Raw genomic sequence first — 24,063 nt, 5'->3', positions numbered from 1 at the left:
TACCACGAAGATGTTGCCAGCCAGATGCCAGCGGTTATGCACAGCGGCATCTACCCCGCCCAGCGTCGAGTTTCAAGGGCATCCTCGCCTGGAGCACTACGGCAATCACACGGTTCTGTCAGTCATCTTGGTGCACGACCTTACATTGATTCTTCCCTGCACTCCGCTAGCAGACTAACAAGCATCGGAGACGGCTCACGCACTGGCGGCATGCATACACTACGCCCTATATCCTCGCCTAGAACTTGAACTTCTCGGCCTTCTCCTTGCCGCGCTTCTCTTCCTTGCGCGCACGCTTCTTGGTCTCGCTAGACACAATGTCGTCAAACTCTGACCTGTCGATATGCGAGCCCGGCACATGCACACGCGAAGTTTCGGCGCGCGCGGCATCATACTTGGCCTTGAGCTGGGTGGGGGTTAGATCCTCGTCGCCGTCGATCGACACATCCACGTCCCCGCTCTTGCGCTTCGTCCCGCGGTCTTCGCCCAAGACCGGCGCCGCCGCCGCGAGGTCGTACGCCGTGCTCGAGCCCATGAAGCCACGCACTGCGGCCTCGCGTTCGGGAATGACTGTGTACAGCTCGCGTGGGCCCGAGCTCGACGCTGTCGCCGACGCTTCTCCAGAGGGCTTGGGGGGCTCGCGCCGCTTGCGCAAGTCAACGAAATCAGGCGTCTCAAGACCGCCGGGGACGGTCGACGTTACAGAGTTGTAACCGCTCGGCGTCGCAAGGCCGGAGGGCGTCTCGAGTCCGCCGGCAGGCTCGCCATCTTCGTCGTCCTCCGCCTCGCTCTCCTCTTCCTCCTCTTCTTCCTCCTCCTCCTCGTCACTCTCTTCGGCCTCGACGTGCTCAATCTCACCCCACCGCTCGCGGTTCACCGCATTCTGCTGCTCAATCTCGGCGCCTTGCACGACGCCGAAGACGTCGCCGTACAATGGGCGGTTGTACTCGTCCATCGGCGGTTTGCCCCATCCTCCGGGGTGGAAGCCCCACTGCGCACCGGCGGGAATCGGCGCATTGAGACCACGGATGCGCAAGTTTGGGTAGGAGGGCGGGGGACCAAAACGCTGCATGGCAATTAGCCAGGGTGGAGGCGCGTTTGGCGGGATGCTCAGCGCTTCGATCAACTCGTCGCTCAGGTCGCCAGGCTTCTTAGTTCGCAGGTCGGACGTCATCTCCTTGCCCTCGTAGTACGCCTCGCCGAACTTGGACATGGCCGGCTTGCCCTGGTACTTGAAGAAGGCGTCGTGCAGTTTCTGATAGTCTATGTCGATCTTGCCCATCTTGGGCTGGACGCGCTCGCGCGTCTTTTGCGACAGGCTCTGCGCGCTTTCCTTGGCTTTGACGGCGTCGCGCTGCTCACCAATACCCGTATCGGCAATCCACGGCGGGAGGGTGAAGGGTACCTTCTCCATCCCGCGCCGTCCGGCCAGGTAGTCGCGCTTGGCGTTCCAGTGGCTCGGGACTGGCACGCTGTTGCGGTAGCTTTTGAGCGTGACGAGGAGACGTGGGTCACGTGCGTCGCGGTCGAACCACTCCACGACCTCCGGTCGGTCGACGAGCTGCTTGAGCTCAGCGACCGAGAGCTTGGATGCATTTCGCCGCTCTCGCCGCGTCATACCCGCGTCCTTCATTGCGCGGTCCTTGGCGCGCGCGACGGCCTCCTCATCATCCTCCTCTTCATCCGACCAATACACCTCGCCTTTTTGTGGCCCTGCATCCACGGGCATCCCGTCCTCGCCCTCGGTGAAGTGTTTGAACACGGTTGCGAACTGAGAATAGTTTGGGTCCGCCTCAGGCGTCGCATCGAGGAATGCTTCCACGGTGAATGTTGACGAGGGAGTCACTGGTGTGGACGAGGACTGAGCGATCAGCGTGTATTCTTCACAAAGGCCCACCTCAGCATCGCTGGCTGATGGCGTCTCGCTGGGCGTCTCGGACGCGGCGCGCTTCTGTTTGGCCTTGAGACGCTTGAGAGCGCCGCGCGACTTTGCAGCCGAGCTCTTGACACCGCCTGTGCGCCCGTGGCCGTTTGGTGCTACCCCGTTTGCAACTGTTGGGGCAGGCATTGTTTTGGGATTGATGTGGATTGAAGGGAGAGAGGGAGAGAATGGTGACTTGAACGCAGTCACCATGTCCGGGTCGAGATTGAGTGGCAATCTCTGGAGTGGAGGGATTTGATTGGTAGGAATTCACGTGAAATTATGTAACACCATGCAGATTTACTCCCGTTGACTTGTTTGCCACCCAATGTCTCATTCAACTGCCTGCATCTCCCAGGCCATCAATGGAGAGCGAGCACAACACCCTCTTCTTTCGCTCTCTACTCAACTCGACTCCTCTCGCCTCTTTTTTCCTCTCCTTGCTCGCCAACAGTCCCTCCATATCCACCTTTGCGGCTCATCAACGCGCCCGCCTGCAGGAGCGAAGTAATACACGCATCCGTCGGTCCGCGCGCTCCGACCTCCACTTTACTTTACAACTGATCCGCGCCATTCCAAATGGACAACTCTCCGTCGGGCAGTGGCGGCGTGCGCGGTGCGTCGAGGCACCTGCGTAGTGCTCTTCGCGGTATTACTGGGGGACGGCCAGAGGGCATGGAGGTAGATGTGGATGGAGCGCGCGCGCGTGGTGGCCACAGACGCAACGCAGCTCGATCGGGGGGACCTCTTGACCAAGTAAGTCGATGAACCTCTCCACTGGATGGACGGCTATGTTTGTGGTCCTGGCACGGACTGCAGGACAAGTGCCGTGCGGAGTGTTGGGTGGGCGATGACAGGACAATGTCAACATTGACGTTGAGAGGAATGAGTACAAGACCAGAATGGCTGTGTGAGAGATGAGGAGGGGGAGGATGACGATGGACGATGACTGGGGCGGCGTAGGGGGAAGGAACGATTGCTTCCACACCAACTGGAGTTCGATGCGCTCCTCCGTCGCTCTTCATCTTGCTATTCCTTACTCCTCCTCACTCCGCATCGACAGCCTCACATCGCCATCTTGTACTCCTCGAGGTCCTCTCTTCCCGCGTCTACAACACACCCGTGACAGCTCACGTCCTGTTCCGACTTGGAACATCGCTCGTCACGTTGCTGTCCAACTGCGCTTCCTTCTGTGTGAACCACTGCTGACCGCGCAATCATCTCTGTAAACCCGCCTACGGCATGGATCCCTATTACGGCTTCTCCGCCTCCACCCCTTCCCCTTCTCCCTCAACCCCGTCCTCCACGCGCACGCCATCGTCAACCCCACGGCCATCGTTTGTACACCCCTCTCGACTCGCCCTTATTCAGGCTGGACGCCGCTCCAAGGAAACTCCTTACACCAAGCCAACCTCGACGAAGTCGTTGTCAAGCCGCATAACCGGCATCAACCCCAATGCCTCTTCTAGCTCGGCCAACAAAGGCAAGCCGAAAGGCAAACGCGACACACGCGATGACATGCTGCGCGACAACCGCAGGTCGGATCGCCTCATGCAGGAGCAGCATACGAAACTTGGTGACCTTCTCAAAGGGGATGAGCTCAAAGCCTGGCTTCAGTCGAAGCTCATAGCTCCTGGCGTCGTGGACATGTCCGTAAGTTTCACCACCGCTCTCCTTCCAGAATCAGTTGACAGTCAGAACCTCCCAGGAGATCCCTGGCTTATCGAGAAGGGGCTCTTGCCTCCGGGCCACAAGGATGCGCCTCTTAACGCCGGCGCAGTTTTCTGGAAGCTCATCGCAAACAACCTCGAAACGGTACGCTTTACTCTAGACGAACAGCTAACTAACCTCTAGCCTCACCAGAGGATTCACACCCTGGCACTCGCCAACAATAACCTCAGCAACCTTGCCCAACTCTCCAAGTTGCCTGGTATCCTTCCTTACATCCGTGCTCTGGATCTCAGCGGCAATCCCATTCACAAGGCCGATGAGCTCAAACATCTGCAGTCCGTCGGAGAGGCGAAGGGCAAGGCGAGCTTTGGAGCCGGTAGCCTGAAGAACTTGGTCGAGCTCAAGCTCGTCGATGTTAGATTCCGCACCGAGCTCATCGCCCAGCCAGGCGGTATGGAGAAGTATCAACAGTGAGCTGTTCCTCCAGTTCCATCCGCTGACAGCCAGTGATGTTCTTCGTCGCTTCCCGGGCCTCCTCGTTCTTGACGGCGTACCGCTCAACCGCATCGTCTTCCCGCTCGAGCGCAAGCCTATAGTCTGGCGAACAGCCGAGGACCGCAAGCCTTTCGCAGCTCGTCCATTCACGTTCCCCTTCGACGTGAAGCCTAGCTTTGAAGAGAACGAGGCCGTGCACGCAGTCGTGATGGCTTTCTGCCAGAAGTAAGTCACACACGCCCTTCCTCCCTTCCTCCTGCAGTGCGGGCTAATCGCAGATTTTACACTCTGTTCGACGCCAACCGTGCTGAGTTGTTCTACGGGTACCGCGAGGACGCTACGATTTCCATTTCACCCAACACCCTTCCCTCGCGCTCGTGGCAGGCGGCCGAGGTCACGGCCACGCGCAACATGCGTCCGGCTCCCGTTTCGTTCGAGCCATGGACATCGCTGCCGGGCCGCAATTTCTTCCGTTCATGCACCACAATTGAACAGAGGACGGCCACTCTCAAGTCGCCCATGGATAAGGACGAGCTCCTCCGCTGGTGGAACACGCGTGTTCCCCGCACTGAGCATCCTCTTACCGACGCGTCCAAGTGGTGCATCGACGCCTGGTACTTTGACGACAACCAGGATCGCATTTCTGCTATTATCCAGGGCGAGTTCAAAGAGCGTGAGTAGCTGAGTCGACTGACGCCGTTTCCAGACTGACGTTTAGTCCCATCGTCGACCTGGCGCTCCTTTACGCGTACCTTTATTCTGGGCGCGCCTTCCCCTGACTCACCGTAAGTGTCGTATCGTCTGTGGAACACCAGCTGACATCAGTGCTGCCGCCCACAACTGGCCGTGTGTGATTCTGTCGGATATGATGGTCGTGCACTCGTATCTCGGCACCCGGTCGTGGGACGAAAAGTCGAGTCTGGCTAGTGGCGATGTCGCTATTGTGCCTCCTTCAGTCCCTTCTGCTTCCGGAGCTTTCCCTCCCATGGTGGCTGGCGACGAGGCGCAGCGGGCGCCCCTCATTGAAGCAGTGCGTCAGCGCACTGGGATGAACTTGAGCTACTCAAGGCTCTGTCTCGAGGAGAACGGTTGGGACGTCGATCGCGCTGTAGCCAACTTCGAGGAGATCCGTGGTAACATTCCGCCTGATGCCTTCAACTAGACACCTCGAGCGATTAGCGGTCGCCTCAGTACAAGCATCCCATATCACCGTATCGACCTTACAGACATTGCCTAGCTCGGCTCGTAAGCGCTACCTCGTCCACGGCCAGCAGCTTGGACGATGGTCTCGCACCGCCGCCTTTTGGCATTGCACTCATAGCACACACCAACATTAGCTCGATCCGAATGCATAGCTGTATTACCCCGTAGCTGTATCAGCCCGTCAGACAGTCAAGAAATCGGGACTCGTCGGCTGATAGTTGTTGTGGAAGATGAGCGCGAGGTTCCCACTGTATCGTTTGTGTCTGGTGGTGCTGACCATTGAGGGACCCATCCACTCTCCGCTCTGACACACTACCCAGTGTCAGACCTTTCTCGCACGATTGGCCATACAACATGACATGCCCCGATATCCTACAGCTCCTCGACAGCGTCACGTGGACGATACAGTCCACCGCGCGCCTCAATCGCCTCAATCACATCCTGTGGTGGGCGGCCAGTAACACGAACGGCGTACAATCCGCGGCGCTTCTTGTCTGATGTCAACAGGATGTCGGTGGTACGATGTAGGGAAGATCCGCCAGGCCTGCCGGAGCTGGCACTGCGCTGCAGATGCGAACACTGCGGTGCGCTGACACTTACTAATACGCTGCCAGCGCGCGACCCAGCTCTCTTCAGGCTCCATCATGGCGATCATTCCGTCATAGATTGTCGAGGTGCACTCGACGACACGCTCCATCGAGCCGCGCATCTGTTGTCAGCTCAATACTCCCCATGAAACCGAGACATGGATTAGAAGGATTAAGAGTGATCAAGCCGCTCACCTCGCACACGTCTTCGCAGTTGGGGCAGCCCATATCGACAAAGTCCTTGGGTGTCTGGAGGAGGGAGCAGATGAGGCATGCGCGCAGGTTGGCCTGGCGGGTGCCTTTAGGTGGCATGGTGGATAGAGCTGGGGGGGGGGAGTAGAGACGAGAGGACGAAGTGCAACAGGGAGGGACGGCGAGCGATTGAACGAGTGAGGTGAGCGAGACGAAGGTGAAGAGTGCGAAGTTCGAAGTTATTGGGTTCGAATTAGTTGCTGCTTGGTGGCAAACGCGCGCCTAGTCAAGAGATTGGGTAGGCACGTGGAGCCGAATTGTTGTAACGACGATAGGCCCCTCAAAAGTTGCCACCCAACTCGACTTATCGAGAACAACAGATTGACTGGGCTGTCATCATCTCCAAAATGGCGGACATATCGACGAACCAGGACTCGCTGACACTCGAGGAGACCAACAAGGTCCGAATCAGTCTTGGCCTCAAGCCTATTGGCGCCGCCGACGATGCAGGCTCGGACGGCGAGCCAGTCGAGGACCGCGATGCAATCGCCGAGGAGAACTTTGCGCAGCGGCGCGCCGACATGAAGCGCGAGCGCGCTGAGCGCGAGATGAAGGAGAAGATTGAGCGGTATGTCCTCCATTGCTTGGCCGATCTAACGCCAGTGCAAAGAACCAGCGAGCATTGCATGCCAAGCTCGCTGGCTCGACACTCGGCGATGCTGGGCGCGACGATACGCTCGACGCCAAGAGCTGGGCCCGCAAGCTCGGCAAGCGGAATAAGCGGCACGAGGCGGAGCTTGCAGCGCGGCGACAGCGCGAGATGGACGAGGCGGACCGGGTCGCGTATGGCGAGGAAGACCTGATGGGTCTCAAGGTAGCGCACGACACGGACGCGTTTGCCGAAGGCGAGACGATCCTCACGCTGAAAGACTCGAGGGTTCTGGAAGGGGGCGAGGACGAGCTACAGAACGTCAACCTTGCCGATGAGGAGCGGCACGAGGCCGCGCGTGAGCGCAAGCGCAAGGCTGGGCAGGGGTATACGGGCTACGACGACGAGGAGTTCGAGGAGGGGCGGATCGGAAAGAAGGCCGGCGTGCTGAGCAAATACGACGGCGAGTTTGCGGGTGCCGAGGTGGCGACTGAGGGGTTCCGCCTGGGTGCGCCTGTCAAGCGCGAGGAGACGCCCGAGATGGAGGTGGACATGGGCCGCGAGGCACAGGTCAAGGTCAAGCTCAACCTCGACTTTGCGCGGGATTGGGAAGTGTCTGACTATGCGAAAGAGGGCGATCCGGGGTTTAAGAAACCCAAGGTGAGCAAGCGGTGGGTCGGAGCTAAGGAACAGAAGAAGAGGGCTAAGAAGTCGACACGCAGAGCCGAGGTCGAGGAGGACGATGGAATGGACGTCGAGCCGACGTTTACAAAGCGTGTGGTGGGTGACACGCCCGACAATCTCGTCGACGACGACGATCTGCAAGCCGCTCTTGCCCGAAGCCGACGACAAATCACCAAAAAGAAGCCACGAGCCAAGCCAGAGGATCTGGCTGCACAGAGTACGTGGGGACCCTGGCTCCGTTTCTAACATCACAGTCAAGCAAGAGCGCGAGGTCGACCCTGCACCTCAGGAGGATGATGGCGATGACGACGGGCGCATCACCTTTGACGAGACAAGCGAGTTTGTCCGTAATGTTACGGCTGAGAGCCGCGCTGCGCCAGTTAAGAAGGAGAGGTCACGCTCCGCGAGCGCGACACCAGCACGCACCCTCGCGCCTCCCGCAGCCAATGGCGGAACCGTTGTTGTCAAGGTCGAGCGAGTGGATGAGGACATTGAGATGAGCGACGACGAGGACGAGGATGAGATGCTCGCGGAAATGGCCGCGCGTGAGGGCATGTCTCTGGCCGAGTACCGGCTCAAGATCGACAGCCAGATGGCTGAGCTAGGTGACATGGCGAAGGCGCAAGAAGAGCCCGAAGCCGTTGTGGGCAACGGTCTCGCAGGCGTGCTCAATCTCTTGCGCAACCAGGGCTCGTTGGAGAAGCGCTCTGAGGCCGATGCTGAGCGCGAGCGTTTGCAGAAGCAGCACGACCTGTGGCTCGCCGACCACCGGCGACGGCAGGCGCAGCGCGAGCTGGAGCGCATCGCGGCGCGCGGCGGCAACAAGGACCAGGCACAGCGCGAGTACGAGAACCGGCAGCGCGAGGCGGCGGAGGCGCGCGACGCACTCGAGGCGTTCAAGCACTACAAGCCCGATGTGTCGATCAAGTATCACGACGAGTTGGGGCGCGAGATGAGCGTCAAGGAGGCGTGGAAGAGTCTGTCACACAAGTTCCACGGCAAGACGAGCGGACGCATGAAGACAGAAAAGCGGCTACGCAAGATTGCCGAGGAGCAGGCGGCGCAGCGCATGGCGGCCGGCGACACACCGCTCGGCATGAGCAACGCGTTCGCGCGCCGCCAGGCGAAGACGGGCGAAGCACACATGGTGCTTTCGGTAGGGAACAAGGGCAGTGCGGCTGGGCTTGCGAAGAAGCGTTGAGCCGTGTTGATGGACCTGCGATGTATTTTGTGTGAGAACACAAGGTCGAAACACTCTTGTTTGCTGACAATGACTGAAAATCCTTTTGCTCACGATCACAGCTCGCCATCAAGCAACGCCGCCGTCGTCCAAACACACAATCGGCAAGTGATGGCCAGCTCCATTGTACGCGGCTGCCATAGCTGGCCATCCAGGCTCTTTGGTACTCGCACAGAAAGACCACTTGGCTCTTGTCTGTAAGGTATAAATAATGTCAAGCTCCTTTTCCAACTGGCACTCGCAGATCCTTCCTCACCTCAACACCGCACTTTAACCACCATGCTCTTCAGCCTTATCCTCGCCAGCCTCCCCACTGGTGTCTCCGTGAGCTTCCTTCTTCCAGCCGCTCACTCCAGGCCACCACTATGCAGTGGACGAACGCCACCCTCGGACACAAGTGGACGGCCGCGCAGCTCGCCAACTCCTCCTTCCCAAAGCAGGAGCTGCTAGCGCGCGTGCACTGGCACCCGGCTCCTGAAGCCTCGGGCGTGGCAACACTTTCCATCTCCACTATGTCTGCCACCATCTCAACCGTCAAGCGTTCGTCCTTCACTACTGTACCTGCGTCCAAGCCCACTACGCGGTCGGCACAGTCCTCCGCCGTCTTGAAACACTCCAGCTCCGCCTCGGCATCCTCCAACTCTTCTGTAAAGCCCTCCACCTCGGCGCATCCTGCTTCCGCCTCGAACGCCACACCCCTCCTCTGCGTAGGCGCGCGCAACGCCACGGCGGTCCTCGTGCCGTGCCACGACGCGGCGTCCGCCCTGGTCTTCGGGACGCACAACCACATTGGTGCGGGGCGGGGCTGCCTCGCCGCCCTTTCGACCGCGCCAAGCAACGGCACACGCGTCGTGGTGGAGGAGTGCGATCCCGCCTCAGACGCCCAAATCTGGAAGTGGCACTCCGGAAGCGCGTGGACGTTCAGCCACGCCGGCCTGTGCCTCGACGTCACGGACGGCGTGTACGCCGTCGGCACGCCGCTGCAGCTGTGGAGCTGCGAGGGCGCCAGCCATGCCAACCAGGCGTTCGCGTGGCATAAGCTTCTCCGCCTCGACTACGGCGCCGACCCGGTCGACATCGACGCCATCACACTCTCGTGGTAGTCCTAATAATATACATACTGTCTCATGCAAATGCAATTTCCGAAACGGGCCGTAGCGTCACATGTACATCCCGCCTTCTGGGCGCGAGCTCTCGCGCATCCGCGCCCCCATTCCGGGACCGGCGAAGCGTTCGTCGTCGTCCTCGTCCCAGTGAGCTTGCCGTCCCAGCGCCTTGGAGAGAGAGGGGGGGAGCGCGTCCAGAGCCGGCTTGAGGGCCGAGTTTGGGAGCTGCGACAGCGGGAGCGGAAGGAGGTACAGGGTCGCGCTGGAGATGGCGCCGGCAGGGTGTGCGGCCTGATGTCAATGACGCAGAAGGCAGCTGCCAGCGGTGATGATCACTGCGGGAGCACTCACCTGAGATAAGAAGGCGCCCGCAAGCCCCGTCACGTAGTTGGGTGCATCGTAGCCTACTCCCGTGACGTCCATGGAGGAGAGTACGCGCACTGGTGGGTCGGCGGGCACTTCTTCACCCGGCTGCGGGATGTACATGCTCGGCACATAGGAGGAGAACAGGGTCCTGGCGTCAGAGCGTTATCGCTACGCCCAAATATTACCAGGACGACGCCTTCAGAGTCGTAGCAACCTCCGTGACGATGTTCGCCGCCGCCTCCGCTGGTCCATCTTGTAGCGCGACGACCACGCCGCCGTCCACCGCGATGCCCATGCCGGCCGGCCGATTCCCCACTTCCACCCGAAAGATGGGACGCCCCGAAACGAGGCGAAGAAGGAACTTGCCTGCCTGCCCAATCCCGATGACGGCCGCGCCGGTCGCGGACAGAGGATTGGGATTCGCGGGGTCGATGGGGAGGAGGACGATTTGGACCGCCGCAGAAGGCGAGGGGCGCGAGGGGCGCGTGGAGGACGGGTAGGCACCCTCTCCCTCCTCATCGGACGAGTCGGACTCGATACGGTAGCGCGACGGAGGAGCTGTGAGGGGCGAGGTCGGATCGTACATGTTGTTATTGAGGAACAACGGGTCCGCTCATTCGATGACGAAGTAGAACACGAGATCTCAATGGAATTTTGATTCCGTGATGGAAGGCCAAGTGGCATCTTCATGCGTTCCGACCGCCACTCTTCTAACACGGTTCAGACGCTTTGCACCAAACGTTTCTATTTCCATTGTTCTCACCGCTCAGGACACGCATCTGCTGCGTTTGAGGATCATATCATGGCCCACAAGCTCTCTTCCTTCTGGTAGCATCCATGTTGTGGGCGGATACACATGCAGCGCAAAAGGCAGCCCTGCAAAGGGGGGAACATGTGTGGTGAACGTTGGGCTGAGCTGCTGCAATGTCCTTCACATGCATGGGTTGAGTCCCTCCCGTAATGTCCTGCAGGTGAGCGGCAGATTTATATCCCCATCGTGAGCTATCGGACTCTGGTGGATTCTGATAGCTTTCAGACTGGGCAGACTGCCTCGACGACTGGGCCTTGACTATTGATGTGGCGGCCGATGCACCACAGCGCACATCGTCTGCAATCACTCCCTCAAGGAGAGCGGAAAGTACAGGGACGGAGCACTCGACTCGACCGTGCTGCCACGTCTTGCGGCAATACTGCAGTCAGCGCTGGTTTGGGGTGGAGGAGTTCAAGGAGAGCGGCATGTGCAGGAGCGAAAGGGGAGAAGAGTGATCCATTTGCTCGGGCGAGCTCGAAGGGTGTGCCACCTCCTGTTAGTAGGCCTTAACTGTGATCAATGCTAACGGTACATGAACTATGTACAGCACGTCGCCTAACTCCGCTCCGCCCTCATCACTCCTCTTCCTCCTCCTCGTCACTCGTGAAGCACACCGTGACTTTGCGTTTTTCAAACTGCTGTCTGTGGCTTGGTGGCAGGAGGCGCCTTCCCCCGTGTCACCCCTTAGTTCTTCGTCTTCTCCGCTTGCGCACCTCTTAGCTGTCCGCTGTTCACCTGTCAGGCCCTGCGCCGTTCGGAAAGGCGGAGGCTGGGGACTGGTTGAGCACAAAGGTGTCCATACACTAGATGCTGCTCCACCACCCTGATGACTCGAAGTTGACAACTGTGATATGTGTGCAATAAGACTATGATACTATGGCGGGGTGAGAATACAACGAGTATCAAGAGTTGGGGGGAAAGATCCTAGACGTCGCCGCATATGTGACGATAGGAGGTGAGCAGTGCCGATGTGGGTACCGATCGGTACCGACGCCGTTATGAATTGCAGAGCGCCTTGCGATCGGGATGCGTGGTTATCGTGTGGTGGCTGCCATGTGGTCGGCACGTGTAGTCATTGCTCGGTAGTCGTTGTCATTCGGATCGTCACAACGATGGGGTTGTCAGCTGCTTGGCCTTCCCTGCCGCCAACAAGCCTGAGGCCGACATCCGCTTGTTGGCGGCAGGGAGGTTGTCGGCGGCCTCAGGCTCGTCCGCGGCAGCGATTTCGTCGGCAGCCTCGGCGACGTTGGCGTTGGAGAGGTTTTGTGACGGAACGGGTGGAGAAGGCGAAGAGGACATGTACGGTCTGTCGCAATGCAAATGACACGATTGGATACAGTACTTCCCAGGAACTGTCCGCTGACATATGAGGGCAGTTGCGCAATAACAAGGCACCTGTTGGTCGTACAGGCTTCACGACTGCAACGGGGGAGTTCCACACCGTTGCTGTCGGGGGGGAAATCTGGAGTCTGACATGTGTACTCGTGACGCTCGAGGAGGACTTCACTTGATCTGCGGACCTCACTTGATCACTTACATGTAATGGCGATCGTGACATCGTCCCTCTGCAACCCCTCAAGCAGGGCATCGTGAGCGGGTTTGTCGCGATCACTCGCGACGCCGAGCTCACGGGTCTGATAGCGTCAGTGTAGAACAGGATAGAACAGACACCAGGGGAAGGTCACTTACCCAGAGTGGTGGTCGCCCTCGACCGGTACATGATTTGGTCCTGATGCTGACCGGGCATCGGGAACACGCGTGTTGTGGGCGGCATGCTGATGGATGTGGAGCGAGAACAGGATGGGTAGGAAGGGGATGCCAGGCCCTGCGCCATATGGAAAGGCAGAGGCTGGGGAGTGGTTGAGCACAAAGGTGTCCATACACCAGATGCCACTCCACCACCCTGATGACTTGAAGTCGATAACTGTGATAAACATGCAATAGGACTATGATACTATGATAGGGTATATGATGCATATCAAGAGTTAGGGAAAAAAATATTAAACATTACTGAATATGTGATGATGCGATGTGAGTGGTACCGACATAGGTACTGATTGGTACTGACACTGTTATGAGTTGTGGAGTGTCCTGTGATCATGATGCATGGTTATCGTGTGGTGGATACCATGTGGTCGACACGTGTAGTCAGTGCTCGGTGGTCATTGTCGTTCAGATTGTTACAGTGGTCTACACATGTAGTCGGTACTCAGTAGTCGTTGTCAGTCGGATCGTCACAGGGGACAAGTGAGAGACAATAAGTAAATGAAGGATATATAGAGACTGCATGTGAGGAGTGAGCGCAACCTTCCTTCCCTCGTATTGGTGATGCGATGGTGGTAGAGTCCACCCAAATGCACCCTCTCGAGTCTCTCATAGTACTGCTACGTGCGTACACTGTACCGCCGTCCTTCAAGCGCCTTCCGCCTGGCCGTCTCAACCTCTCCCGCTCTGCCGAGCCCTCGTTCACTGCAGCGACGCCCGAATGAATCCTTCCAAGCCGCCATTCACCCAGAGCTCCTGCACCGACCGCCCAACACGCGCAGACGGGTAATGCTTCTCCCCCTCAGCCCCCATCGACAGAGTCACCCCGCCGTTGCGCGTGTCGATCTTGACGCGCCAGTCCTGGGGAATGACGGTCAGCTGCCCGTCCTTGCCACCCGCGCCGCGCGCGCCATCCTTGGCGAACCACGTCGTCAGGTCCTCGATGAGCTCGGGCGCCTCCACCAGAATCAGGCCGTTGTTGATCGAGTTGCGCTTGAAAATGTCACCAAAGCTCCCGCAGATGACGAGAGGGATGCCGGCGTGCTTGATGGCCGTCGCGGCCTGCTCACGCGATGAGCCCGTCCCAAAGTTGTACCCAGAGAAGAGAATTGGAGTGGCGTTGGCGCTCGCCTTGGCGCGCAACTCCTTGATCGTCGAGGCGAACACGGGGTCGTAGTTCTCCATCACGACTTCGGCCTGACGCTCAGGCGTAATGTCGTCTTGGTAGGTGTACTTGCCGGGGTACATGCCGTCGGTCGTCAGGTTGTCCTGCGGCGCGAAGACTAGTGGCCCCTCGAAATACTCGGGGAAGCCTGGGAGAAGAGGTTCAGCGTCGCCAGACGCGGCGGGTGGCGCCGCCTGTGAGGCCTCAATGCTGAACTTGGGCACCTCGTACTGCGGAAGCGACGCGAGGTCCATCGAGTCGGGACCACAGATCTCGCCCTTGGCTGCGGAGGCGGCGACGACAGCGGGCGAGGCAAGGTACGCCACAGCTTCTGGCGAACCCATCCGTCCCTTGTAGTTACGGTTGGTTGCAGAGATGCCAACCTCACCCTTCTCCAAGAGACCGACACCAAGGCCGATACACGGTCCACATCCTGCCGGAAGCGTCTTGGCACCGGCATCGATCAGTGCCTGCCAATCGCCGGCGGCTTCGGCGTCCTCCTGCACACGGCTCGACGCAGCGGCAATGTAGAACTCTACCCCTGGCGCAATCTTCTTGCCGCGCAGCACGTCGGCAGCCGCCTTGATGTCGCTCGCACGCGAGTTGGTGCACGACACAAGGTACGCCTTGTTAATCTTAATCGCCTTCTCCATGAGCTTGGGGAGTGCCGTTGCGACCTTGACCGAGTTGGGGCCCGAGACGTGCGGCACAAGCGTCGACAGGTCGAGACGAAGGCGGGATGCGTAGTGGGCTCCTGGGTCTGCGGCGACACGCTCGGCCAGCGACTGCTCAAGACGCTCCTCGTTGAGGCGTGGGTGCCCTCCCTCCGAGGACACGGTCGAGGATGGCGAGATAAACTTGCGCAGCTCGGCCTTGCGGATAAGCCCGCGGTACCACTCGGCGAGCTTGTCGTCGACGGGGAACACACCGGCGACAGCGCCCCATTCCGTGGTCATGTTGGCAACGGTAAGGCGCTCATCGATCGACAGGTGCTCGACACCAGAGCCGGTGAATTCGATCGCGGCGTTCAGCACCTGGTCCTCATTGAAGAGACCGGCGAGGGCGACAATCACGTCCTTGCCCGTGACACCGGGTGCCAGCTTGCCGTCAAGCGAGACCTGGACAACGCGAGGGATCTGCCACCAGAACTTTCCGGTGGCCCAAATGCCGCTGGAGGTCAGCATTATCCCGGGTGTGTTAGGTGCGGCGACAAAGACAAAGGACTCACGCGGCGTCTGTGCGCACAATCGCAGTGCCGAGACACCCAACTCCGCCGTAGTGGTTCGAGTGCGAGTCAGAGGCGACGACCATCTTGCCGGGCCACGCATAACCTTCTTCGACGACAATCTGGTGACCAATACCACGGCCAGCGGGGTAAAAGTCAACGCCGTGCTGCTTGGCAAATGCCTCGATGCGCTGGTACTTCTTGACGTTGGTCTCGGACTTGTTCTGCACATCGTGGTCAAGTGTGAAGATGGGCTGGCGAGGGTTGTCGAGCTTGGAGCAATCGAGGGAGAGGAACTTGGAGATTACGGGGCCGGTGTTGTCGTGGGTCATGCTGAGGTTAGCTGCTGTTTGCGAAAGGCTCCAGCGAGCTGGAAGATGACATGCTCGTCTTGCTAAGCAGAGCGGGTATGATCGTTTCCGCTCCGTCAACTCCTTGACAAACTCACACATGCTCCGGCCTGATCATGACATAGTCGCCTGAGCGCACTTTCGCTGTGGGAGGGAGGTCGACGGCATACTTCTGGACGATCTTCTCGACGAGAGTCTGGGGCGTGGAGACGGTGGCGTATGTGCGCAGGCTCGGCAGGAGAGAGCGCGAGCCAGCGGGGAAGACGCGGTGCCGCGCGAGCACGACGAGAGGCATGGTGTGGTGTCTTGGAGCGACTGCAGGAAGTACGGTAGTCGAGTCGCTTTTTTGTTGTCAGAGATGATCGAGAGGAGTGACTGCCGAGTCGGACGGTTGGAGGTTGGCGCTGGAATCGGGCAAAGTTGGTTGGTGGATTTTGTGGAGTCGGGCAGGATTCGTGCAATCGGACATGTTCGGCGGGTGAGGAGTGATCACGTGATGGAGCGGACTGGTCTCACCGCTGACCGTCACCATCTCTGTTGTTGTAGTCGACGGTCAGCGATTACCCACGAGCATGGCGACGATGTCGAGGTAACGAGAAGCGCTAGGATAAACACTGAAGATATCAGCGGAAAGATCAAAGATTAGATAGTGCGGCGTGACTCTGTGTGAGGAACTGGAAGTAAGCCGAGATCGCGCGGAAAATGAATCCACGGGCGGGACATGCCTTGCCCAACACATGGTGCGCTGCCAACCACCTGACGCGCTCGATTAGCAGCATCAAGAATGCCGTACATCGTGACAGTACATGATCGCTTACCACACAGAGAACAAGCTCAGACTGGCCCATGGAGCGCATTGTAAGACCGTACAGTGATGGGGAGATGGCGTGGACTTTTGCCGAACTCGAGGTCAAGGTCAAACGGGGCGGATGAATGGTCGATGTATTTGGCTCTCCCCGGATCTCCCCGTCAAAATTCCTGTGGTCAACTCCGACGCCGAAGATGTTGGCATGGCGGCGGGCCGTAGCCTCCGCCGTAGCCTCCGCTCCGTGGAGCAAATGAGGATGAAAATACACCCACTGAGGGGCGTCGGGTGCGGCGACTTCTTGAATGCGGGGCTTGCGGGGAAGTGGGGTCAGGCGGTGATGTCACCGCATGTTGCCGCTGCCGTCACGCCGCATCGGAAGGTACAAGGCCGGGTGTCCGGCATGAACCAAGGTCGCATTTGTCGGCGGCCCCGATGTATCATTAATCGGGTTGCTTGCTCATCCTTCCCACTTGCATCGCACTCTTGTGTCTCTCCCGCTCGTCAAAAGGCCTTGCATCGCTAGCATACTTGCACTCGTTCAAGCACTCGCGCCAGCTTGACACGCTATCAACTCGGCTCCTCCCTTCTCCAACCCTCTTCACCATCTTTCGTACATTCTCCAAGATGCGCCCGTGGACGTTCGAGGCGCACATCCCTCGCACTGTGTTTGGGCAAGGCACCCTGTCCAAGATCCCCGAGGAGGTCGAGAGGCTCGGTGCTAAGAGCGTCCTCGTCGTGACCGAGGATACCGACCGACAGATTGCCCTCGCCGAGCGCATCAGCAAGGATCTCGGCAAGGACCGCGTTGCCGGCGTGTGAGTACAGTTGGACTTTGGGCGGAGAGGTTGGCGTAGATGCTGACTGCAGGTGCACCGACGCTGTCATGCACACTCCGGAGGATGTGACCAACAAGGCCCTCGAGCAGCTTAAGGCATCCAAGGCTGACTGCCTCGTGAGTCTCTTGGCGGATGAGCAGGCGCGCCTACATCCATTTATCTCGAGCGTTCTTGATTCATCCCCTCCAACTTCAGCGCGCTGTCACGCCTTGTCTCTTCAACTCCCGCTAATCCCAGGTCTCTGTTGGAGGCGGATCTACTGTCGGCCTCGGCAAGGCCCTTGCGATCCGCACCGGCATTCCCCACATCGCCGTGCCGACGACCTACGCCGGCTCTGAAGCGACGCCCATTCTCGGCGAGACTGTCAACAAGCTGAAGACGACACGTTCGGACCCCAAGATCTTGCCCAACACCATTGTTTACGACGTTGACCTGACGCTTTCGCTCCCCGCCCAGCTGACGTACACTTCGGGGATGAACGCCATCGCCCACTGCGTCGAGGCGCTCTACTCGCCCACAATCAACCCCATTATCGAAGGTGTCGCCATCTCGGGCATCACAAACCTCTACAACGCGCTGTTGGCACTCAAGGATTCGCCAAACGACATCGACGCGCGCGCGCAGGCGCAGCAGGGCGCGTACGCTGCAGGCGTGTGTCTCGGCCACGTCGGCATGGCGATCCACCACAAGCTGTGCCACACCCTTGGCGGCACATTCAACCTCCCGCACGCTCAGACGCACACTGTCGTGCTTCCCCACGCCATGGCGTACAACATGGAGGCAGCCCCAGAGGCCATGGGCAAGATCGCCAAAGCTATCGGCGTCGAAGGCTCGCCCGCCAAGGCGCTGTGGGAGCTCGAGAAGACGCTCGGCACCGTCCAGAGCCTCGAATCACTCGGGCTCAAGAAGGAGGACCTCGAGACGGCTGCCGATCTTGCCGCCAAGGCGCAGTACCCCAATCCCGCGCCACTCGAGCGCCCCAAACTTCTGGCTCTCCTCGAGAACGCCTTCTACGGCCGCCCGCCGTCTGCGTAGGTCTCCCGTGCGCATACGCAACTGTGGTAACCGTAGGAGCGGAATGAGGTTGAAGATCTGACGAGAGCTGTAGTTCAAATGTATGTATCTGGTGGCGGGGGGAGTGTAAGCATCTTGCAAAGCGCTCGCCACGGATATCTCGATGACGAGCTGCAGAAACTTACATGATACGAATGGCAAAAGCCGTGTTGGGCCCTTCGTCTTCCCAGCTGCGATGGAGGGGCCTCTTCAGCTGCGGTAGAGGGGCTCTTCACCAAGGATGAAGGATGTCTCTACAGGGCTGAAGAATTTCTCCACAGGGCTGACGAATTTCTCCACAGGGATGGTACTAATGAGGGACCCGTACGGCTTTTTCCCGCTCGTTCCAAGCTGGGATCGAACGCTGGACTTTGGCAAGCCATGCTCCTGCAGCAACGTGTTAGTTGGATACTAACCAACATGCTACACGTTCGAGGCGAAAGCTAAGCACATCAATGGGGTTTTATGGGACGCTGGAGCCTTCCAGTTGTTGGGTGGTGTAAATCAGGCAACATGAACGGGATCGACTTCGGTGCTGGCCGTCACGTGATAGCAAATAACTTTACTCCACCGAATCTCGACTGCCCCACTCGGCTGACATCTGATCGGCGATTCAACAATATGCCGTCCTGTCCGGCTCCGGCCATTGCAGCTATCGCAACCATGCAGCCATCAAGTCTGAAATAGGGTTAGCAACGTCCATGTAGAGTATCGGAGGACCCGCAAAGCACTTGAGTATGTCTAGTCGTTCCTAACAAGGCCCCCAACTCTTAGCGTCCGGTTGCCCAGCTCTCCCACACGGATCGTAAACTCGTGCCACTCGGTAACTAATCGGCATTGCATGCTGGCGATGAAGCCGAGCCGTGACTGGTGCGTGGTATCAGCGTCGCTTGGAACGGAGAACGCCGAGGTGTCGAGGTCATGTGCTCCTCTCGCCCATTATCGCGCCGGCTGTGATCATGGCCGTACGGCAACAGCAAGTGGGCGGCGTCGCGTCATGCCGCGCGACACATCAAACCATATAGATGGGGTCTCGCAGTCGCGCGAGAGCGCAAGACCGACCCACCCACCGCATCCATCACCATGGCCGCCCCCCGCATACTGTCGTACGCTGAGAGTGTGTGATCCGCCGGCAACGCTGACCCAGTCGATGCGCGGCTCACGGCCAAAGGCTCGCCGTTTGAGACGGCCGAGCTCGAGATGAACGGCGTAAAGCAGATCATCTGGAAGAATGTGAGCCCCGCTCTGCCAGCTCTGACGCCAGCAAATCCCGACTTATGGCCATCTTTACGCGACTACCATCGAGAAGTGGGCCGACCGCGTGTGCATCTCCGCCCCGGTCGGCGACCCACACAAGGCGATCGCCGGCGAGCGCGAGTACGTGACCTACCGCGAGGTCGGGGAGCGCGCATATGCACTCGCCGGCTGGATGCTCGAGCAGGGCGTGGGCGCTGGCGACGCCGTCGCTGTCGGCGGTCTCAACACGGCCAAGCTCATCATCACCATTGTCGCTATCCATCTCCTAGGCGGCGTGCCACTCGTCCTGAACGCCACACTGTAGGTTGCAGAAAACCTTGGCGGGCAAGCTAATAGCAGCACCGGCGACGCACAGGTTCACTGCGCAACCCTCACTCGATGCAAGCTCATCCTGGTCGACGTCAAGACGGCCGAGGCGGTCGGGCCTGTGCGAGACCAGCTCGATGCCCGGGGCGCAGGACCGGTGGGCTTGATGAGTCCTACCTGAGCTAACCCCAGACGTACTGCTGGGAAAGCCTCGACCTCCTTCCACCCGCCGCGCGCGCTGGGTGCAAGGTATGCTCGTGGTGAGCATCTGCTGACAATAGGAACTCGTCGTTAACCCTTCCCCGAAATCGATTGCCGAGGTGAAGAGCGGCCGTACCCGTGCAAGCGTGACACCTGACAGCGACGCAAACATCTTCCTCACTTCTGGGTGCGTTGTTTGGCCCCGAGGCGGTTGGCTCACACCAGAACGACGAGCATGCCCAAGGGCGTGCTGCTCACGCATCGTATCTCGATGCACTCAAACACATCCGCAGAGTTTCGTAAGTTGCACGGAAGCTCGAAGAGCTCACGCAGTACTCGCGCGACACGCCATGCGTCTCGGTGCACCGTACGAGATGGCCGTTGCGGCTGCGACGACGCCGCCGCCAGAGCAGGGCGTGCTCCTGCTCCCTGTCCCTCTCTTCCACGTCACCGGCTTCATCGGCATGAACCGCAACTTTGTCAGCGGCGGCAAGATTGTTCTCATGCGCCGCTGGGACCCGGACGCGGCCATCGAACTCATGCTCAAGGAGAAAGTCACGTCGAGTACTGGTGTCCCGGCCATCTTCCAGGGTATTCTGCAGGCGCGCGGCCTCACGGACAAACTCCAGCTGCAGGGGATGAGCATTGGTGGCTCCCTCCCTCCCGCTCGGCTGGCAGGCGACATCCACAAGACATGGCCCGACATCTACATGTGCGCCTTGTGAGATCGCTGCTGACATTAGGATCGCCGCGTTTGGAATGACAGAAACAATCGGCGCGCACGTCACGCTTTCCGGCCCAGACCTCCGGCGCAAGGTATGCTTTGAGATTTGAGACGGAAACGCTGACCCAGCCCCACGCCGCGGGCATTACTATGCCGACGGGCCAGCTCAAGATCGTAGATGCGGAGACGCGCCAGGAGTGCCCGACCAACGTGCCGGGCGTCATCATGATGAAGGGCTCGAACGTGTGCAAGGGCTACATCAACAACCCGGAGGCGACGGCGGCCGCGCTGTCCAAGGACGGTTGGCTGGACAGCGGCGACATCGGGTTCCTGGACGACGAGGGGTTCCTCGTCGTCTGCGACCGCCAGAAGGACATCATCATCCGCGGCGGCGAGAACATTGCCAGCGCTGAAGTCGAGCACGTCATCTACGCCGACGACCGCGTGGCCGAGGCCGCCGCCGTCGCGGTGCCGCACGACCTGTGGGGCGAGCTCGTGGGCGTCGCTGTCACGCTTGCGCCCGGCGCGACGGCCACGCCCGAGAGCATCCTCGAGCTCGCAAAGCCCCGTATCCGCACGCCCGCACACCCCGCAATCGTGGTCATTCTCGACGAGCCGCTCGGTGAGTTGGGCATGGGTCTGCTGACATTAGCGCGGAACGCCAACGGCAAAATTCTCAAGAACGAGGTCAAGAAGGAGGTTGTTGCGCGTTGGGAGGCGCAGGGCCGCGACGGCGGTGTTGTTAGAGCCAAGCTGTGAGAGTGTAGGGTTAGCAGAGGCATCGTACAGACAAGAATGAACACCGTAGTGAGCACCGGGATTGAGTGGAGAGGAAAAGGGGGATGTATACTGGACATTGCAGGGCATCCGTTGAGGGATGCACAGCGTGAGGCTGCGAGGTGTGACAAAGGATGGGGTTGGGAACTGCGTTGGGAACTGCTTGATCCTCAGCAAAGGCGGGACCGTAGGTGACATCGGATAGTGGTTATTCCGCGGCCTTGCTATAGACTTGATCTTGAGGCCGTGCCTTCGGGCTCGAGAGTTCGAATCTCTCTGTCATCGGAGCATTTAATGTTTTTGCACGTTCACCACTTGTGCGTTGGGGTGAACGTGCGGTGCCAGGGAGCTACAGTAATCAGCATGCGTTGAACCACGCTGGCTCCACCCTCATCAAGAAAACAACAGTAGTGCATGTATTGAGGTGCATAAGGGGTGAGGAGAGCCCTCGTCGCCAGCTGTAGGAGTTTGCGGATCGGGGGCGGGGAGACCTCCACCAGCCGGAGACGCGACTTCGCGACTTTTTCCCTGGCCTGGTACTTACTTACCTCCTGCTGGCCTCCAGTCCCATCTCTTCCGCACCCATCTTTCATTCACTCATTCTCGTCGCTCCTTCCGCTCTCCACATCTATCAACGGTCGCCACTCCCACGCTTCACGCTAGCTGCGCCACCAAAATGCCCAAGAACCTCGTCGTCTTCGACTTTGACTGGTCCTTTGTGGACCAGGACACGGATCGCTGGGTCTTCGAGGTCCTCAGCACCAAGCTCCGCCGCACGCTGCAGGACCGCAAGAGCGCCGGAAGCCAGTGCATGCCTGATGTTGTGTGAGTGTAGTTTCCGAGGCGTTCGTATGAGGCTCCTTCCTTCCGCTCTGGTCCTGCCTCTCCCTGCGAGACCTAACGGCGACGGCGTTTGCGCACGTTCGTGGCGCGGTTGGTTATCAGAGCTCCCGCGCAGCTTGCTGACGCCAGCGACCAGACGATGGAGGACCTCTTCAACGCCGGCTACAAGAAGGAGCAGGTGCTCGATGCGCTCCGCCAGCTCCCTGTGGTGCGTAGAGCTGTGCGGTGAACAAGGCCAGCGCTGTGCCACGCTGCCCGCCTTCCCTCCCCGGTTCATGAGGGGAAGTTATCACTGACGACCAGCACCCGGCGATGAAGCGCGCCGTTACGGGGCTCAAGAACCGCGGCGACACCACGTTCCTCTGCCTGTCCAACTCGAACGAGGTGTACATTGGGACGATCCTCGAGGTAAGTGCGGCTCTGCAGCGCCTGACACCAGCACCACGGCCTCACGCACCTCTTCGACAAGGTGATTACGAACCCGGCGCGGTGGGACGGCGACCGGCTGCACATCGGGCGGCGCTTGCCCGCCGACGGCCCGCAGCACGGGTGCACGGTCGGCTGCCTGCCGAACATGTGCAAGGGGGACGAGCTGGACGCGTGGCTTGTCGCGCACGGCGGCAAGGAGTCGTGGGACAAGATCGTGTATGTCGGCGACGGCGGGAACGACTACTGCCCCCTGCTGCGCATGCGGAAGGGCGACCTCGCGTGTGTGCGCAAGGGATACGAGCTGGGCGGGCGCATCGAGCGCGAAGGCGAGAAGGACGGGTTTGCGCTCGACGTCGAGATGTGGGACCAGGCGTGGATTATCGATGAGTGAGTGTTGGCGAGGAGCACGGAGGGCTGACGATCAGGATTTTCTCCAAGCTCTAGAGAGCTGGGTATGCATAGATGAGAAGGGTATGCGTTTACAGGGGTGCAGCCCGGGGTGCAGTTGGCAACTGATCAACTGACATGCTGACGGCGAGTGCGCTTCGCAAGGACATGGATGGCGATGGGGCGTGCATCTGCAAATCGCAACGCGAGGTTTGCTCGACCTCACTCGAGTCCGCTCCAGCGCGCATCTCAACCCGCACTGCTACTTTCCCGCACTTGAGTGGAAATGCCGCTTGGGCCAGGCACATCCGTCTGGGCTGGTACGACTTGTTGAGAAGGCTGGCGTTCCCACTCCACTCCACTCCACTCCACTGCAGTTAGTGCCTCGTTGGACGAGGTTCCTGCTAGACGATGAGCGGGAGCGAGCTGGAATCGGGAGCGCCGGGAAGTCGGGAGATGCCAGCTTGACTTGTTGATCAGACCAGTGCCGTGGCCGCATGTTCTGTTGATGCGTACGGGACGCACCATCGTTGGCAGCATCCGCGGCGTCATTGGTTCCACCACCCCACCACACCACCACACCACCACACCACCGCCGCGTCGCCAGCCTCCCTCCCTTAGAAGCTTGCTCTTCCTCCCACTCCCACCTCAACCTCCCCCGTCACCCGCAGTGACGCGTCACAGCGCCACCGACCGCGGAATGCTTCGCGGGTGTGCAGTGACGCGTGACGCGCGGCGCAAGCAAAGAGTATAAAGGAGTACCAGCTGCGCCGGCAGCGTACTTGTGAGGTCTGCAGCTGGCAGACGCGTCTGTCACATTACAGTGTGATGAGGCTTGTTGCGATGCATTCCGCGTAATGTGCGACTGCTGAGTGCATCACTGTATCACTGCACCACGCACACCACGCACACCTCACCCACAGCAGTTCGCACCCACCCACACCCCCACACCCACCCACACCCCCCCACACACAAGAACACACCCCGACACACACGAGCTGCACTCGCCGAAC

The 24,063-nt window shown here is 59.7% G+C and overlaps 14 protein-coding genes across 14 annotated transcripts; 10 read left to right on the top strand and 4 right to left on the bottom strand.

The window, feature by feature from the left end:
* Positions 1–238: 238 nt before the first annotated feature.
* On the bottom strand, positions 239–2,068 carry COLE_07266 (uncharacterized protein; the record flags this gene model as incomplete). The annotated part of the gene is made up of 2 exons (XM_018421983.2): positions 239–1,861; positions 1,898–2,068. 2 exons carry the CDS (start codon positions 2,066–2,068, stop codon positions 239–241), a joined length of 1,794 nt encoding a protein of 597 aa, XP_018282281.1.
* A 432-nt stretch (positions 2,069–2,500) lies between these two features.
* On the top strand, positions 2,501–5,249 carry COLE_07265 (uncharacterized protein; the record flags this gene model as incomplete). Its single annotated transcript, XM_018421984.2, has 8 exons — positions 2,501–2,677; positions 3,293–3,574; positions 3,620–3,736; positions 3,776–4,062; positions 4,100–4,312; positions 4,366–4,760; positions 4,806–4,872; positions 4,913–5,249. The coding sequence occupies 8 exons, from the start codon at positions 2,501–2,503 to the stop codon at positions 5,247–5,249; spliced, it is 1,875 nt and encodes a 624-aa protein (XP_018282282.1).
* A 413-nt stretch (positions 5,250–5,662) lies between these two features.
* On the bottom strand, positions 5,663–6,189 carry COLE_07264 (uncharacterized protein; the record flags this gene model as incomplete). Its single annotated transcript, XM_018421985.2, has 3 exons — positions 5,663–5,784; positions 5,891–5,999; positions 6,073–6,189. 3 exons carry the CDS (start codon positions 6,187–6,189, stop codon positions 5,663–5,665), a joined length of 348 nt encoding a protein of 115 aa, XP_018282283.1.
* A 287-nt stretch (positions 6,190–6,476) lies between these two features.
* Positions 6,477–8,603, top strand: COLE_07263 (uncharacterized protein; the record flags this gene model as incomplete). Its single annotated transcript, XM_018420662.2, has 4 exons — positions 6,477–6,697; positions 6,733–7,378; positions 7,412–7,619; positions 7,657–8,603. The coding sequence occupies 4 exons, from the start codon at positions 6,477–6,479 to the stop codon at positions 8,601–8,603; spliced, it is 2,022 nt and encodes a 673-aa protein (XP_018282284.1).
* Positions 8,604–8,921: 318 nt separating this feature from the next.
* Positions 8,922–9,745, top strand: COLE_07262 (uncharacterized protein; the record flags this gene model as incomplete). The annotated part of the gene is made up of 2 exons (XM_018426340.1): positions 8,922–8,966; positions 8,999–9,745. 2 exons carry the CDS (start codon positions 8,922–8,924, stop codon positions 9,743–9,745), a joined length of 792 nt encoding a protein of 263 aa, XP_018282285.1.
* A 300-nt stretch (positions 9,746–10,045) lies between these two features.
* Positions 10,046–10,700, bottom strand: COLE_07261 (uncharacterized protein; the record flags this gene model as incomplete). Its single annotated transcript, XM_018421986.2, has 2 exons — positions 10,046–10,262; positions 10,300–10,700. The coding sequence occupies 2 exons, from the start codon at positions 10,698–10,700 to the stop codon at positions 10,046–10,048; spliced, it is 618 nt and encodes a 205-aa protein (XP_018282286.1).
* A 764-nt stretch (positions 10,701–11,464) lies between these two features.
* On the top strand, positions 11,465–11,752 carry COLE_07260 (uncharacterized protein; the record flags this gene model as incomplete). Its single annotated transcript, XM_018421987.2, has 1 exon — positions 11,465–11,752. The coding sequence occupies one exon, from the start codon at positions 11,465–11,467 to the stop codon at positions 11,750–11,752; it is 288 nt and encodes a 95-aa protein (XP_018282287.1).
* Positions 11,753–11,893: 141 nt separating this feature from the next.
* COLE_07259 (uncharacterized protein) lies at positions 11,894–12,295 on the top strand (the record flags this gene model as incomplete). The annotated part of the gene is made up of 1 exon (XM_018419350.2): positions 11,894–12,295. One exon carries the CDS (start codon positions 11,894–11,896, stop codon positions 12,293–12,295), a length of 402 nt encoding a protein of 133 aa, XP_018282288.1.
* Positions 12,296–13,024: 729 nt separating this feature from the next.
* COLE_07258 (uncharacterized protein) lies at positions 13,025–13,141 on the top strand (the record flags this gene model as incomplete). Its single annotated transcript, XM_065626533.1, has 1 exon — positions 13,025–13,141. One exon carries the CDS (start codon positions 13,025–13,027, stop codon positions 13,139–13,141), a length of 117 nt encoding a protein of 38 aa, XP_065482150.1.
* Positions 13,142–13,391: 250 nt separating this feature from the next.
* On the bottom strand, positions 13,392–15,724 carry COLE_07257 (uncharacterized protein; the record flags this gene model as incomplete). Its single annotated transcript, XM_018419351.2, has 3 exons — positions 13,392–15,024; positions 15,083–15,412; positions 15,528–15,724. 3 exons carry the CDS (start codon positions 15,722–15,724, stop codon positions 13,392–13,394), a joined length of 2,160 nt encoding a protein of 719 aa, XP_018282289.1.
* Positions 15,725–16,861: 1,137 nt separating this feature from the next.
* On the top strand, positions 16,862–18,108 carry COLE_07256 (uncharacterized protein; the record flags this gene model as incomplete). Its single annotated transcript, XM_018421988.2, has 3 exons — positions 16,862–17,052; positions 17,105–17,189; positions 17,311–18,108. 3 exons carry the CDS (start codon positions 16,862–16,864, stop codon positions 18,106–18,108), a joined length of 1,074 nt encoding a protein of 357 aa, XP_018282290.1.
* A 1,101-nt stretch (positions 18,109–19,209) lies between these two features.
* COLE_07255 (uncharacterized protein) lies at positions 19,210–21,373 on the top strand (the record flags this gene model as incomplete). Its single annotated transcript, XM_018426341.2, has 11 exons — positions 19,210–19,243; positions 19,274–19,359; positions 19,391–19,683; positions 19,723–19,846; positions 19,882–19,938; positions 19,971–20,077; positions 20,116–20,189; positions 20,224–20,602; positions 20,634–20,706; positions 20,744–21,236; positions 21,267–21,373. The coding sequence occupies 11 exons, from the start codon at positions 19,210–19,212 to the stop codon at positions 21,371–21,373; spliced, it is 1,827 nt and encodes a 608-aa protein (XP_018282291.1).
* Positions 21,374–22,067: 694 nt separating this feature from the next.
* Positions 22,068–23,054, top strand: COLE_07254 (uncharacterized protein; the record flags this gene model as incomplete). The annotated part of the gene is made up of 4 exons (XM_018421989.2): positions 22,068–22,216; positions 22,364–22,442; positions 22,538–22,642; positions 22,674–23,054. 4 exons carry the CDS (start codon positions 22,068–22,070, stop codon positions 23,052–23,054), a joined length of 714 nt encoding a protein of 237 aa, XP_018282292.2.
* Positions 23,055–23,558: 504 nt separating this feature from the next.
* On the top strand, positions 23,559–23,804 carry COLE_07253 (uncharacterized protein; the record flags this gene model as incomplete). The annotated part of the gene is made up of 1 exon (XM_018419352.2): positions 23,559–23,804. The coding sequence occupies one exon, from the start codon at positions 23,559–23,561 to the stop codon at positions 23,802–23,804; it is 246 nt and encodes an 81-aa protein (XP_018282293.1).
* Positions 23,805–24,063: the final 259 nt, after the last annotated feature.

This window comes from Cutaneotrichosporon oleaginosum (assembly GCF_008065305.1).
Source record: "Cutaneotrichosporon oleaginosum strain ATCC 20508 chromosome Unknown ATCC20508_contig07, whole genome shotgun sequence".
Classification (NCBI taxonomy): Eukaryota; Fungi; Basidiomycota; class Tremellomycetes; order Trichosporonales; family Trichosporonaceae; genus Cutaneotrichosporon; species Cutaneotrichosporon oleaginosum.
Note: the sequence above shows the minus strand (reverse complement) of the source record. Positions and strands in the feature narration are given on the sequence as shown.